At 36.6% G+C, this 12,427-nt stretch overlaps 1 protein-coding gene across 4 annotated transcripts in view; it reads right to left on the minus strand.

Moving 5' to 3' along the window:
* Positions 1-12,427, minus strand: part of LOC107711086 (gamma-aminobutyric acid receptor subunit beta-3-like) — a 76,365-nt gene that overhangs the window by 17,181 nt on the left and 46,757 nt on the right. For all 4 annotated transcript variants that reach the window (XM_016516011.1, XM_016516012.1, XM_016516010.1 and 1 more), the window contains 2 exons: positions 6,128-6,348; positions 1,494-1,576 (listed from right to left, as the gene is read on the minus strand). In XM_016516011.1, coding sequence (XP_016371497.1) covers positions 1,494-1,576; positions 6,128-6,348 — 304 coding nt within the window. The remainder of the gene's footprint in view (positions 1-1,493; positions 1,577-6,127; positions 6,349-12,427) is intronic.

Raw genomic sequence — 12,427 nt, forward strand, 5'->3', positions numbered from 1 at the left:
ATGTAACTTTTCCCTTCTTTTCAATTCTAAAAATGTGGTTCCTTGAAATAGCATTTATTGTCCATAATTAGTGTGTGTAACATATGCTGAAAAGTAAAAAAAAAAAAAGGAAAAAAAAGTGCATTGTTAGCATAATCATGCATATGAGCATCTGTTTTGCACAAGTGTGGGGAGCTGTTAGGAGTCAGATTTCCCACTGTGACACAGACAGCTCCATTTCATACCGGCATTGCCATGTTTGTAAACCATAATGAGCTAGGTGGTTTTATTAGTGTGCATATGAAGCACTGTGTACAATTAAAGTTGGGTTATTTAGGGGAGTGATTACCATATTCTGTAAGTGAATTTACCCACTAAAAAATTCAGCAGTGATGTAATTAAAAGTGACAGTCCACAGAGAGTTGATTGTTTAAACACAGTTAATAAGCATAAACAAAACATGCTGCTTCTGTCAACAGAGTTTTACTACAGGTGCCATGCAAGATTCAATATCCTGCGGAGTCTCTTGGAGTAAAGTTTGTTTTTGGGGTATTTGGAGTTGAAAATATTACTATATAGCTTTTTGATGTAACCAAATCAATAAAATGTCTATTTTTACGCATTCAGTTAGCCTGCTAACTGATTAGCAAGCTAAGCTAAAATTCCATTACGCATTCAGTTCAAAACAATCAGCCTACTAAGATGACATATCCAGCAAAAGGTACCTCATAATCACCACAAAAGGTTTAATTTTGAGCAACATTACCATTCAAATGTTTAGGGTCAGTAAATTTTTTTCTTGGAAAGTCCATTAAATTAATCAAAAGTGACAGTAAAGACATTTATAACATTACAAATATTTCTATTTTTAAATAAAATGCTATTCTTTTAAACTTTCTGTTTATCACAGTATCCTGAAAAAAATGGTTTCCTTAAAAATATTGCGAAGCACAACTGTTTTCAACATTAATAATAATAACTAATGTTTCTTGAGAAGCACATCAGCATGTCAGAATGATTTCTGAAGGATCATGTGACACTGAATACTGGAATAATGGCTGCTGAAAATTCAGCTTTACCATCACAGGAATAAATTCCATTTCAAAATATGTTAAAATAGAAAACTTATTTTAAATTGTAAAAATATGTCACAACATTACTGTTTTGACTGCATTTTTGCAGCCTTGGTGAGCAAAGAGACTTATTTTGTAAACATAAAAAAAAAAAAATCATACTGACCCCAAAAGGTAATGTATATGCTAAATGGATATGGTAATATCATATTTTCTGTTGAATAATAAAGTTGAATTGTCAAAGCGTAATCAATAATTATTACTATTTTAAGCAGCATTTCAGAAAGATAACACATTCTATTCAGTAATACTAAACATTTTATTTTTGCTGCTTCACCAGTGAGAAAAGCACCAAACTAGCACTGACCAGTATAAACCAGCTTGAAACAGCATGGAAATATATGCTGGTCTTTGCAGCAGGGTGTGAGAGAGAACACTTACAACTCTCTATCTCCAGAGTGCAGTTCTGCTCATCTAATGGATACCTTCTCAGATCCATCATGCAAGCGGCAGTGGTGGTGATTCTAGAAACACAGAAACGCACACATAGGTCACAGAAAAATCAAAGCCACAAATCTATACATACAGCAGGTACTGCACTTGCTAAACAACACTGCAAAACTTTTGTGTGTCTCATTGTGAACAAGATGAGCAAGATGGAGCATATTCAAATATGCCCTCCCCTTGCCCCTCAAAAGGCTTTTGAACCAAATATAGCACAGAGCATGCATATGGATGAGTGGACATGAACAAATAGTACAGATTTGAATATATGAAAATGCAGTTTTTGCTCCAAAAAAGCTCAAGGAAAGCCCACATCTCATTTCGTCCAATTCATCATGTCACTTTGCTACAAGTGTGAGCTTAGTCTAAAATGTGATGACAAATGTTCTTCGCGAGTCAATATCAATGAAAATTTAAAGCTAGGTTTGGTTTCTCATCCAGGTAATGATACCATCCAGGAATCGATTTCTCTTCCTGGTAACAGTTGAAGTAAGCCTATCGTAAGTGGAAGATTATGTTCAATCCTTCTAATCTTATCTGGACGAATGCAGGGCTGTGGTCAGGGGTACAACCAAGTGGGGCTCACTAATGGCGCTTTTCCACGGCATGGTACGACTTGGCTCGGCACGGCTCGGCTCGGTTTGCGTTCCCACTGCAGTTTAGTATCGCTTTAGAGTGGGCGGGATTATTCACGTCGTTATAGTTGCGCCGCCTCTACTGCTGCGACTCCTGAAAAACTTTTTCATTCCGCGTCGCCCCATCAAGCTCTCGCTGGATCCCCTCCTCTGCTATCAACGAGAGGAATGTCTGTACTTCCTCAACAGACAACGAAACAGCCACTTTTTGGTTGTTAAACAAAGGTGCGCTCGTTCAAAACAGTTGCATTCGATCCTTCGCTGGCTGTGCTGATTTAAATCTAGCGTTTCTGTTGTGTTTGTGGCGCAAGTTCAGTGACGCAGGTATTGACGATTCTCTCCGGCCAATCCGTGATCAGCAGAGTTTACACGTCACGTTTTTGTAACGGTGCGGTTCACTTGGAACTAAAAAAAGTACCAGGTACCAGGTACTGTCCCCAGTGGAAACCCCCCCAAAAGGGAACCGTACCGAGCCGTTCCGTGCCGTACCATGCAGTGGAAAAGCGGCATAAAGTCCACTGTGGCAGGACTTCAAACAAGGGGGTACTAGTAGGTTATAATGGTTTCAAATTTCTTGCATTCATTTTTTGTCCCAGGCTCTGTAATGTTAAGCTACAGCCCTGGAAAAACATCATTACTTAAATGTGGTCACTTTTACTGTTATTCCATGAATTTTTGTAGACAAAATCCAGCCATTTCAATAGGAATCCACGTCATTGGGAAGTTTGCATGGAGTTGAAACATTTACCCACATAGATTTCACAACTGGTTACAACAATTCACTGTATTGACCAGTCAAGTCACCTTTATTTATATAGCGCTTTTTACAATACAGATTGTGTCAAAGCAGTTTATTAATAATGCAAGAGGAAAATTACAAACACATTTTTCAATTGATGTCATCATCAAGTTCAGTTCTCTTCCAATAGTGTCTGTGCAATCAAGCCGACAATATTGCCAGAAATTTAGCATCCCCAACTAAGCAATCAAAAGGCGACAGTGGCGAGGAACCAAAACTCCATTGGTGACAGAAATGGAGAAAAAAACCTTGAGAGAAACCAGGCTCAGTCTGTCACGTTCACTACTGTGAGGGAGCGTGGAGCGAGGAATGAGGAGACGTGGAGTACATCAACAAGGAAACTTTAATAACATCAAGGGAACCAGGAAATCACACGTAGCTGGGGAGGTAGACATATACAATACCGGACGACCAAACTTAGAACAGGGAACACTTTAAATACACATGACGAGGGGATGACGAGACACACCTGGAACTAATGAAACAATAATTGCACATGAGGGAAAACTAGGTCAAGGAACACGTGGGGAGCAAAACACGGAACAGTGTCTGACAGTACAACCCTAAACTCGGGGACAGGAACCCTCTCTGGGCTAAACTCGGGGACAGGAGCCCTCTGTGGGCTAAACTCAGGAACTGGAGCCGACACTGGAGCGAGCTCTGGGGCTGGAGCCGACATTGGAGTGAGCTCTGGGGCTAGAGCCGACACTGGAGCGAGCTCTGGGCCTGGAGCCAACACTGGAGCGAGCCTAGGGACTAGAACCAACCGCCTTTTCCTCCTTAGATTCCTAGTTATGTTCGGGGTGAAAGGCGTGGTCGGCGGACTTAATACTGGAGCGGCCGGCGGGCTTGACTGAGAAACGGCCGGCGGGCTTGACGGCGGGCTGGTTCTGGATCAGGGCTGGACGCTCTCCAGACACCGGAGGATCCCCTCCCTCCAGCTCAGTCCTGTGGTGTCTGGGATGTCCACGGGGTGATAGCAATTGGCCCCGCTCCAGAACAGAGAGTTCTGGAGTTCGAGCTTCTAGCGGTGATCTTGCTGAACTCCCACGCATACTCCACGAAGGGGAGATCTCTGTGGGCTAGGGCAAAAAAACGAGTAGAGATTTCCATGCCGCGGGAAGAAACAAACAGAAAAACAAAAGACTTTCAAAACGAAAACAAAATGGGGAGAAGGGGCGCCGCTTATTTTCTGTTGTGGTCCGGTATTCTGTCACGTTCACTACTGTGAGGGAGCGCGGAGCGAGGAACGAGGAGACGTGGAGTACAGCAACAAGGAAACTTTAATAACATCAAGGAAACCAGGAAAACACACGTAGCAGGGGAGGTAGACATATACAATACTGGACGACAAAACTTAGAACAGGGAACACTTTAAATACACATGACGAGGAGATGATGAGACACACCTGGAACTAATGAAACAATAATTGCACATGAGGGAAAACTAGGTCAAGGAACACGTGGGGAGCAAAACACGGAACAGAGTCTGACACAGTCAATGTCAATGGACCTGATTTTCTTGGGAGAAAACAGGTCCATTGACTAGAGACAATGGACCTGTTTTGTCTGCGAAATTTCGCCAATGTGACTGCACATTAAACTGTGGTTTATGCATCGCTATACTACTGATAATGGACAATGTACCTTTTTACCTTGTGAAATTTCAAAGAAGTTTCACTAATTTGATTGTGCCTTTACACATAAAAAACTGGACAGGTCATTTAAGGGTTGAAATTCAAATAAATTGTTTACTTGTTTTTTATCCCTCCAGTTATATTTTCAAGTATCAACATACTAAAGCAGTCTTTTATTTAATGTTTTTATCTTTGTATTACACACTCAAACCATATAATATTGGTTTGAAGTGGGTCGTTACTATGTTTCTGTGGTCCTTCCTTCCTAGAGTGGGTAAATTAAGGAGGAAACTCAGTGTCTTCATTCCATCTTCAGAGCTGCTTTAATGAGCGCATACTCAAATGCCTTACCATAAATATGCAGGCTCTTCTTTCTTTAATGGTGTCCAGCTCAGGCAAACAAATAAAAGCCCTCTATCCTCACTATCACTTCGTCAAACTACAGTGTGTGTTATATGACCAGGGAACTCCCTAGATGAACTGTAAAATAATGTTCAATGGATTGCTGATGTTCCATTCGAGCGAAAGGAGATAAATCATAAAAAGACGGAATTGGTTCAATAAATTTTATAAGCAAGACCCATACATTAGCATATGGCTGCATTAGTCCACAGGATCTAATTTGGAACAAAACGAAAGGCTAAATTAGGCTACGGTAACTGGCTCATAGAGCACTCCAGCTGGTACAGAGGATGAAGGCATACCCATGCTCTTCCGCATGGGAACGAGCAAAGCAGCTCATTTAGGATCAGTGTCTGATAACACTAAAGGGGTTTAACAAGATAAAGGCACACATTAACACTTGTGCAATTTAGTAGGCGAGTGCACTGACCAAAATAGGGCACGCTCTCACGATGTGCGTCCACTGAAGCTGCGTACTATCAGACTCTTCCCACAGTTGAAATGTCAAATACAAACAAATTGTGTGAAAGGTAGATTTTAGAAAAAAAAAAAAGAATCTCCATTGTAAGGAAAGAATACATTAATTTACCATTTATTAAACTATTATCACATAATAATAAATTATTAAATTTATCACATAAAAATTTTTTTAAAGTATATATTTAAAGTATTTTATTGTAATTTAAGATGTTTGTATGTTTATTTGACATATTACTGTATATCTAATAGTGATCCAAAGCTGATTAATCATCAAAAACAGGTAAAAATGAAATGAAAAATTAAACAGGTGAAAATGAAAATGCAAAACAAGCAATACTGGTTGATGGCTCTAGATATGGGATCAGTTTATTATCACATAATAATAAATTATTAAATTTATCACATAAAAAAAATTTAAAAGTATATATTTAAAGTATTTTATTGTCATTTAAGATGTTTGTATGGTTATTTGACATATTACTGTATATCTAATAGTGATCCAAAGCTGATTAATCATCAAAAACAGGTAAAAATGAAATGAAAAATTAAACAGGTGAAAATGAAAATGCAAAACAAGCAATACTGGTTGATGGCTCTAGATATGGGATCAGTTCTCACCTTAATCCATAAAGAACTGTGCCATCCGGGTGCAGGCGGATCATGCGGTTCTTCACTGTGACACCGTGGACAAAAGACTTCTTGTCATTTAGGAAATACGTGTCAGGAACCCAAAGCTGGTCGGCTACCCGGTTGTCAAGGGTGAGATTGAGAGGGATCCCAGAATATGCGAGTCGCTTGTCCCTCCAGTACTGCTGGAAATACATGGTAAGTGTGTAGTCCTGTGGAAAAGTAAAAAAAGAATAATTAGGCTAGTAGTTAATTTTATCAGGCAAAAAAAAAAAAATATATATTTACATTACAATTTTTCATTATTGTTTAAAGAAAAAAAATTAATTTAATAAATATAAAATAAATGTAAAATAAAAAAAATACTTACAATACTTAAAGTCTGCAAAATTGGAACAACTAATTTTATACTTAATGCACTTTAATTGTGCGGAAGTAGTGCTGTAGTCTGACTAAAGATACACTGAAGTATATTTGATTTTTGCTAAAGTGGAACTATTGCAAGTATACTTCAAGTACACTTTAAATATCTTCCATTTAAAGAGTGATATTATTCAAATATCATACAATTCTCATCAATAGTGACTACAGATTTTAGGCTCAATATTAAGAAATGTGCATTGTGCACAAGTAGTAGTCCAAATAAAGTTGAATTAAACATTTTTATATCAGTAAGTCTTGAGCGATATGTCAGTAAATATGCTATTTGAACTATACTTAGTATGAAATAAATGAATTTTAAATATATTACTTTTTTACTATGGCATTTTTATTTATTTATTCAAATGTCAAATATTGCCTATTTGTGTTTTCATATTTATTTAGATTTGTGCACTCTCTCTTCATGCATGCGGCACTGGGTAAAGCAAAAAAAAAATATGGACACACGTGATTCACTTAGGACCATGTGATCATAAATGACAAAATAACTTCCTCAAAGTGACCATCACATGTGCCCTTAGCTAACAGCCTTGTAAAAGGGCCTTTTGTGAAAGTATTCAGCTGCTCACTTTTGTTCTGGAACAACCCTTCAGGTTGTGTCCCCTTCTCGTAGTGTCCTTGAAGGACTCCAAAATGCCGTTCAGACTCACCCTAGATTTCGTATCAGAGCTCACACGCTCTGTTTTCCCTAAAGGGTCAAAAGTGTCAAGGTCAGAAACAGAAATCCAAAGACTGTGGCCTTCAGCAAATAGATTTTCTGTTGTCTGAGTGATATTTATAGAAGCGTCAAAGTTGGATTGCAAACAAGCTGCCTTCGGCCTACATTTTTCAAGCCTGTCTACCACGAAGACGCTGTGTGGCCATCTCCGTGAGGCAGTCTGGTCTGACTATAGATTTCCATTACACCGCCAGAGTCTCAGTAGTCCACTCGACATCAGCTCGTAGAGCTATACTATATGACCTCAGTGATTCACAGTATAGAAATTCAATCAAACTAAAGCATTGGCATGATAGGCCTTATATTTGGGCCGCCGCTGAGACTCAGTTAATTTTAAAAGGGCTGAAATCACGAAATTTATGGACCTTATTTGTCCCCTGAGCCAGAGCTGAACCTGGTTGAAATCCAGATGTGTCTGCTGAACTGCTATATTAGGTACTCATGGGTAAAATGAAGACCTGACATGCTGTCCCCTACAATGCGCACAACCTGTTGATGTAATAAGAAGTAATTCACTTACAAACATATGTTAGAATGGGCTTAGGCCCCTGAGGCTGACTTCAGAGTGTGCCAGGAGATCTGTGAAAGCAGAGGCTGTGCAAGAGAGCGTGTAAGTGGAGTTCATTAGCTAACGAGATGAGGGGGGATGACATGACAGGGACACCTTCTTTATGATTACTAATGTCTGTGATTCCCCCTCTCTCTGTCTTCCATTCTTTGCACCACTGTCCTTCCTCCTGGTTCTTATTGTCCTCCTTTCTCCCTCCATTCCTTTCTGTAAGGCTTTTGTTTTATAAATGACACTGATGGATGCAACCCTTTCTCACAATACATTATACCCTACACATCAAAAGTGTAGATGCTAATTAGAATTAAAAATGCTTGATATCCCAGTCAGTGTTGGGTAGAGTTAACACAATCCGTAGCCAACTTTTAAAGGGATAGTTCACCCAAAAATGAACATTCTGTTATCATTTACTCACCCTCATGTTGTTCCAAACCTGTATGACTTTTTCTTCTTTTGAAACCAATTTTTTCCTTTAGTTTTTATAAGATATTCACCAATAAAACCTATTTTTATGTGTGTTCTATAGAAGAAAGAAAGTCATACAAGTGTGAAACAGTGTGAATAAATGATGAAAGAAAAATCATTTTGGGTTGAAAAGTAATGCATGTGGCAAAATTAATACTTTTATACAGAAAGGGTGCATTAAAATTGCTGTTCTTTTGAACTTTCTATTCATCTATCCTGAAAAAAATATTTTCACAAAAATATAAAAAATCATAACTCTCATAATTCTCTCATAATTCTGAAGGATCATGAGACACTGAAGACTGGCTGCTGAAAATTGAGCCTTTTCATCACAGGAATAAATTACATTTTAAAAATTATTAAAATAGAGAACAGTTTTTAATAATATTTCATAATATTACAGTTTTTATGGTTTTTTTTATCAACATGGTGAATAAACACTTTTCACACACTTAAAACAATTAAAGGTTCATAAAACTATAAAAAATTATGAATTCAAATAAATAAATAAATAAACAAACAACTTTTGCCAAATAGCCTGTGTAACTAGGCAGAATATCTTTGCTAATTATTCTATAAAGTAGCTGGTAGCTTTTTCACAACAGTACACAAATATACATACTAAATCTTAGGCTTTGCTAGAGATTATGCTAAGGATCTCCAAATCTCAAATACCTGTGGGTGGGGCCAATTGTGTTGTTGGATAAAGTTTTCTTGAGGATATAAATCATGTGCAACTATTTTCCATACAATATCATTATCAACATCTCCGCACAGAGACATTTCCATCACAGCCACAATGTTTAGTTATGAATTAATATACAAAATCATGTACTGTATCATCACAGTCCATTAATCAAACTTTGCTACAGCACACAGTCATCAATTCACTATTTACTACACTAATAGATGCTTGGTTTCACAAGACAGATTTTCCAAAAATAAAGCAAATAATAAACAGTTGACCTTTACTGTGTTCATATCTGCTTTTTAAGCAGTTTTAAGACTGGGCAAAAAGACTCATCTGAATGCCTGTCTGATCCTCAGGCTACAAACTAGTGTCTTCACTCTGAAGTATGTAGTTATCTAATACACCAGGATCCATCATGTATGTGTAGGAAACTATTGTTCTGTACAAAGGCTAATTCTGTCCAACGTGATCTCATGATAATTCGTATGTATTTTACGTAAAATGTGGTTCTATAAAACGTACATTTACGTACGTTTTTACAGGCACTAAAACGTACAATACTGACGTGTTTTCAGCCTCTAAACGTACAAATACTTACGTATTTTCAGCATTTAAACGTACAAAACTGACGTATTTTTTGCAATAAATAAATGATTGTAATGGCATCTGTCTGTCATGTTTTTCTTATACTGTACAGAAATGTTTAGGTTTATAAGTAGGAGTGGGATTAGAGACTATAAAAATATTTTGATGCTATATTGTTACTAAAATTTTTATTTTCCTGCGTATTTCGGTCATTTGCGTTTTATATCCTTTTATATTCGCTATAAAATGGGTAGGATGGTTTGGGGGTAGGTTAAGGGGTCTAAAAATCTAAATTGCGTATTAATAAAATGATAAAAATGCATATTCGCTATAAAATGGGTAGGTTTAGGTTTGGGGGTAACTTAAGGGGTCTAAAAATCTAAATCGCTTATTGATAAAATGATAAAAATGCATTGATACGAATATCTTGATGATATAAAAGATACGTAAATATTTTTACGTTTTTTAGCTAAAAATACGTAGCGATTTGTAAGTTTTAAACATTGAAATACGTCTAAATTGTACGTTTTAGCATTAATAAAAACGTATTTAACTTAAAATATAAGCAAAGGCATCAATTATTCATTACTAGGCAAAATATTATAGTAGTACATTCAAGCTGCAAGAAGAAAACATTTAAAAATAGAGGTAAAAATCTTAGGATGCGGCTTGCAACATCTGAGGGTATGACTCCTCAGTAAATCATTGTTGTTGTTCTCCACTGAGAGGTTCAAGAGAGGGATTCCCTACGATAAAATGACACCACGTTCTGACATATACACCACTTTCCCTGTCCCACAGATAAAATAACAGATGAAAGGCAAGAGAAACAAACAGAGAGACATTATTTCAAATCTATTAATGTAGGGACTGATATCAAACACATGGGAGCTTACAATAGAACTGTGGCATGGATTTACTCCTGCTATAGATTGGTTACAGTTTACACAAGATTTGTGGGAACCAGGCTGGGAAAAAAAGTTATTTAATTATAAATTAAATGTATTTTTATTGTACACTACTACTACTAATATACAGTTGGAGGCACTCGTGGCATTGAAATGACACTTTTTTCCATATTTACACCCTACATAATACTGGATTTTAAAACATGTGAGGAGAAGGCTTAATCATATAAAAGGAAATAAAAATGCTGTCAATAAATGAGTCCTTCTGGAAGGGTGAGGGATAGTGTCATCAGTTGGGTGAGGAGTGTGTGCTCTCATACAAAGACAAGCCTTCAGCATGCCAGTCAGAGAGCATTTACATCAACTTACCACCGCCACGTCTACTGGGAATACCAGAAAAACAGCAGTAAGAGAGATTCCTCTGTGCAGTGTGTGAAAATTTCACTGATCCATACTAAAAGGTATTGAATTTGTGAGATATACAGTAATAACAAAAAAAATAAAATAATAATTATATATATATATATATATATATATATACACACACACTACCATTTAAGAGTTTTTGAACAGTAAGACTTTTAATGTTTTAAAGAAGTCTCTTCTGCTTACCAAGCCTGCATTTATTTGATCCAAAATACAGCAAAAGCAGTAATTAATAATTCTATTCAAACTCAAGAACATTCAGCTGAAACACCCCTGAAAGTTTTTCCCAATTAAATCCAGTTGACGGACAGCTCTGGAAGACATGTTGTGAAAATTACTACAAGTTTTTGAAAAGTACTACAGGGTTTTAAATGGGCACAGGTCCTACTGAATAAACACTACTCTGATCCTTCTCACCTTTATTTTCATTTATTTAAATTTAAATATGTCTTTCCACACAAGGGTTAATTTTATGATTTGTTGTGACATATACTAACACTTTTTTAATGCATTTAGAAAAAGGAGCCTGAGCAGGTGCAGAAGGCAGCAGTCCCCATCATTGCTGCTGAGGAGGAAGAGGAAATGTCACGAGGGAACCCACTGGATGTTTTGATTGTCTTTGAAGAGAGGTGATGTCAACCAAGTCTAGGGTCAGTGCACTGCTGCTGCCTTTGCACTTTATGCCCTCATTTAGAGTGTGTACTCTAACTTCTCAAAGCAGCTTTACAGAAAATGCATGTGTCTACATTACAATTTAGCCTGATCTGTACTATACATACTATACTTTTCAACTTGAATAGTGTTGTATCATGTGATTTAAAGTGATGCTATATGGGTGTACTCACTTCTGTTGTATACTGTATGTTTGACTAATACACTGGAAGCAATATTGACGTGACATACTGATACAATTCCTCACCGCTAATCATGATGTTCATTCTATTAAGTAGTACGGGTTTAATACAGGAGATTTACAGTCTGATGTAATAAAAAGAAAAAGTTGTGAGCGGCCAAGTGTAACAAAGAGCAATTCTTTATAGAATTGCAATATTTTTTGGACATGTATAATTTATATAATTTAAGTATTGTGTTGTATTGTTTTTGTTTTGTTTTATTGTATTTATTTTACAACATATTTTATTTTATTTTATCTAACAACATCAAACTTTAAACTTTTTAACTTCTTAAACTTTTTAAACTTTTCAAACTTTTTTAAACTTTCTGGTCCGGCTTTTTCAAGCCAACTTAAAGTTTGTCTTGACGAACTTTTTTATCTAGTTGTATTTATTTTACATGTTCGAAATAAAGTCTCAAAAAAAAAAAAAAAATCAAATTCAGCAAAAAAGTGATGTTTGTGTGTTGCTGCTGTTGCTAAATGTTTTTAATTTTTTTGTGTTTGGTTCTTTCAGCGTTCTTTTTATTTAAAAACATGGTTGGTGCATTTTATGTTTTGCAATGCTAAAACCATTTGAGGTTTAAATAAACACTG

This window comes from Sinocyclocheilus rhinocerous, unplaced genomic scaffold (genome assembly GCF_001515625.1).
Source record: "Sinocyclocheilus rhinocerous isolate Xijiao unplaced genomic scaffold, SAMN03320098_v1.1 scaffold85, whole genome shotgun sequence".
In the NCBI taxonomy this organism is placed as follows: domain Eukaryota; kingdom Metazoa; phylum Chordata; class Actinopteri; order Cypriniformes; family Cyprinidae; genus Sinocyclocheilus; species Sinocyclocheilus rhinocerous.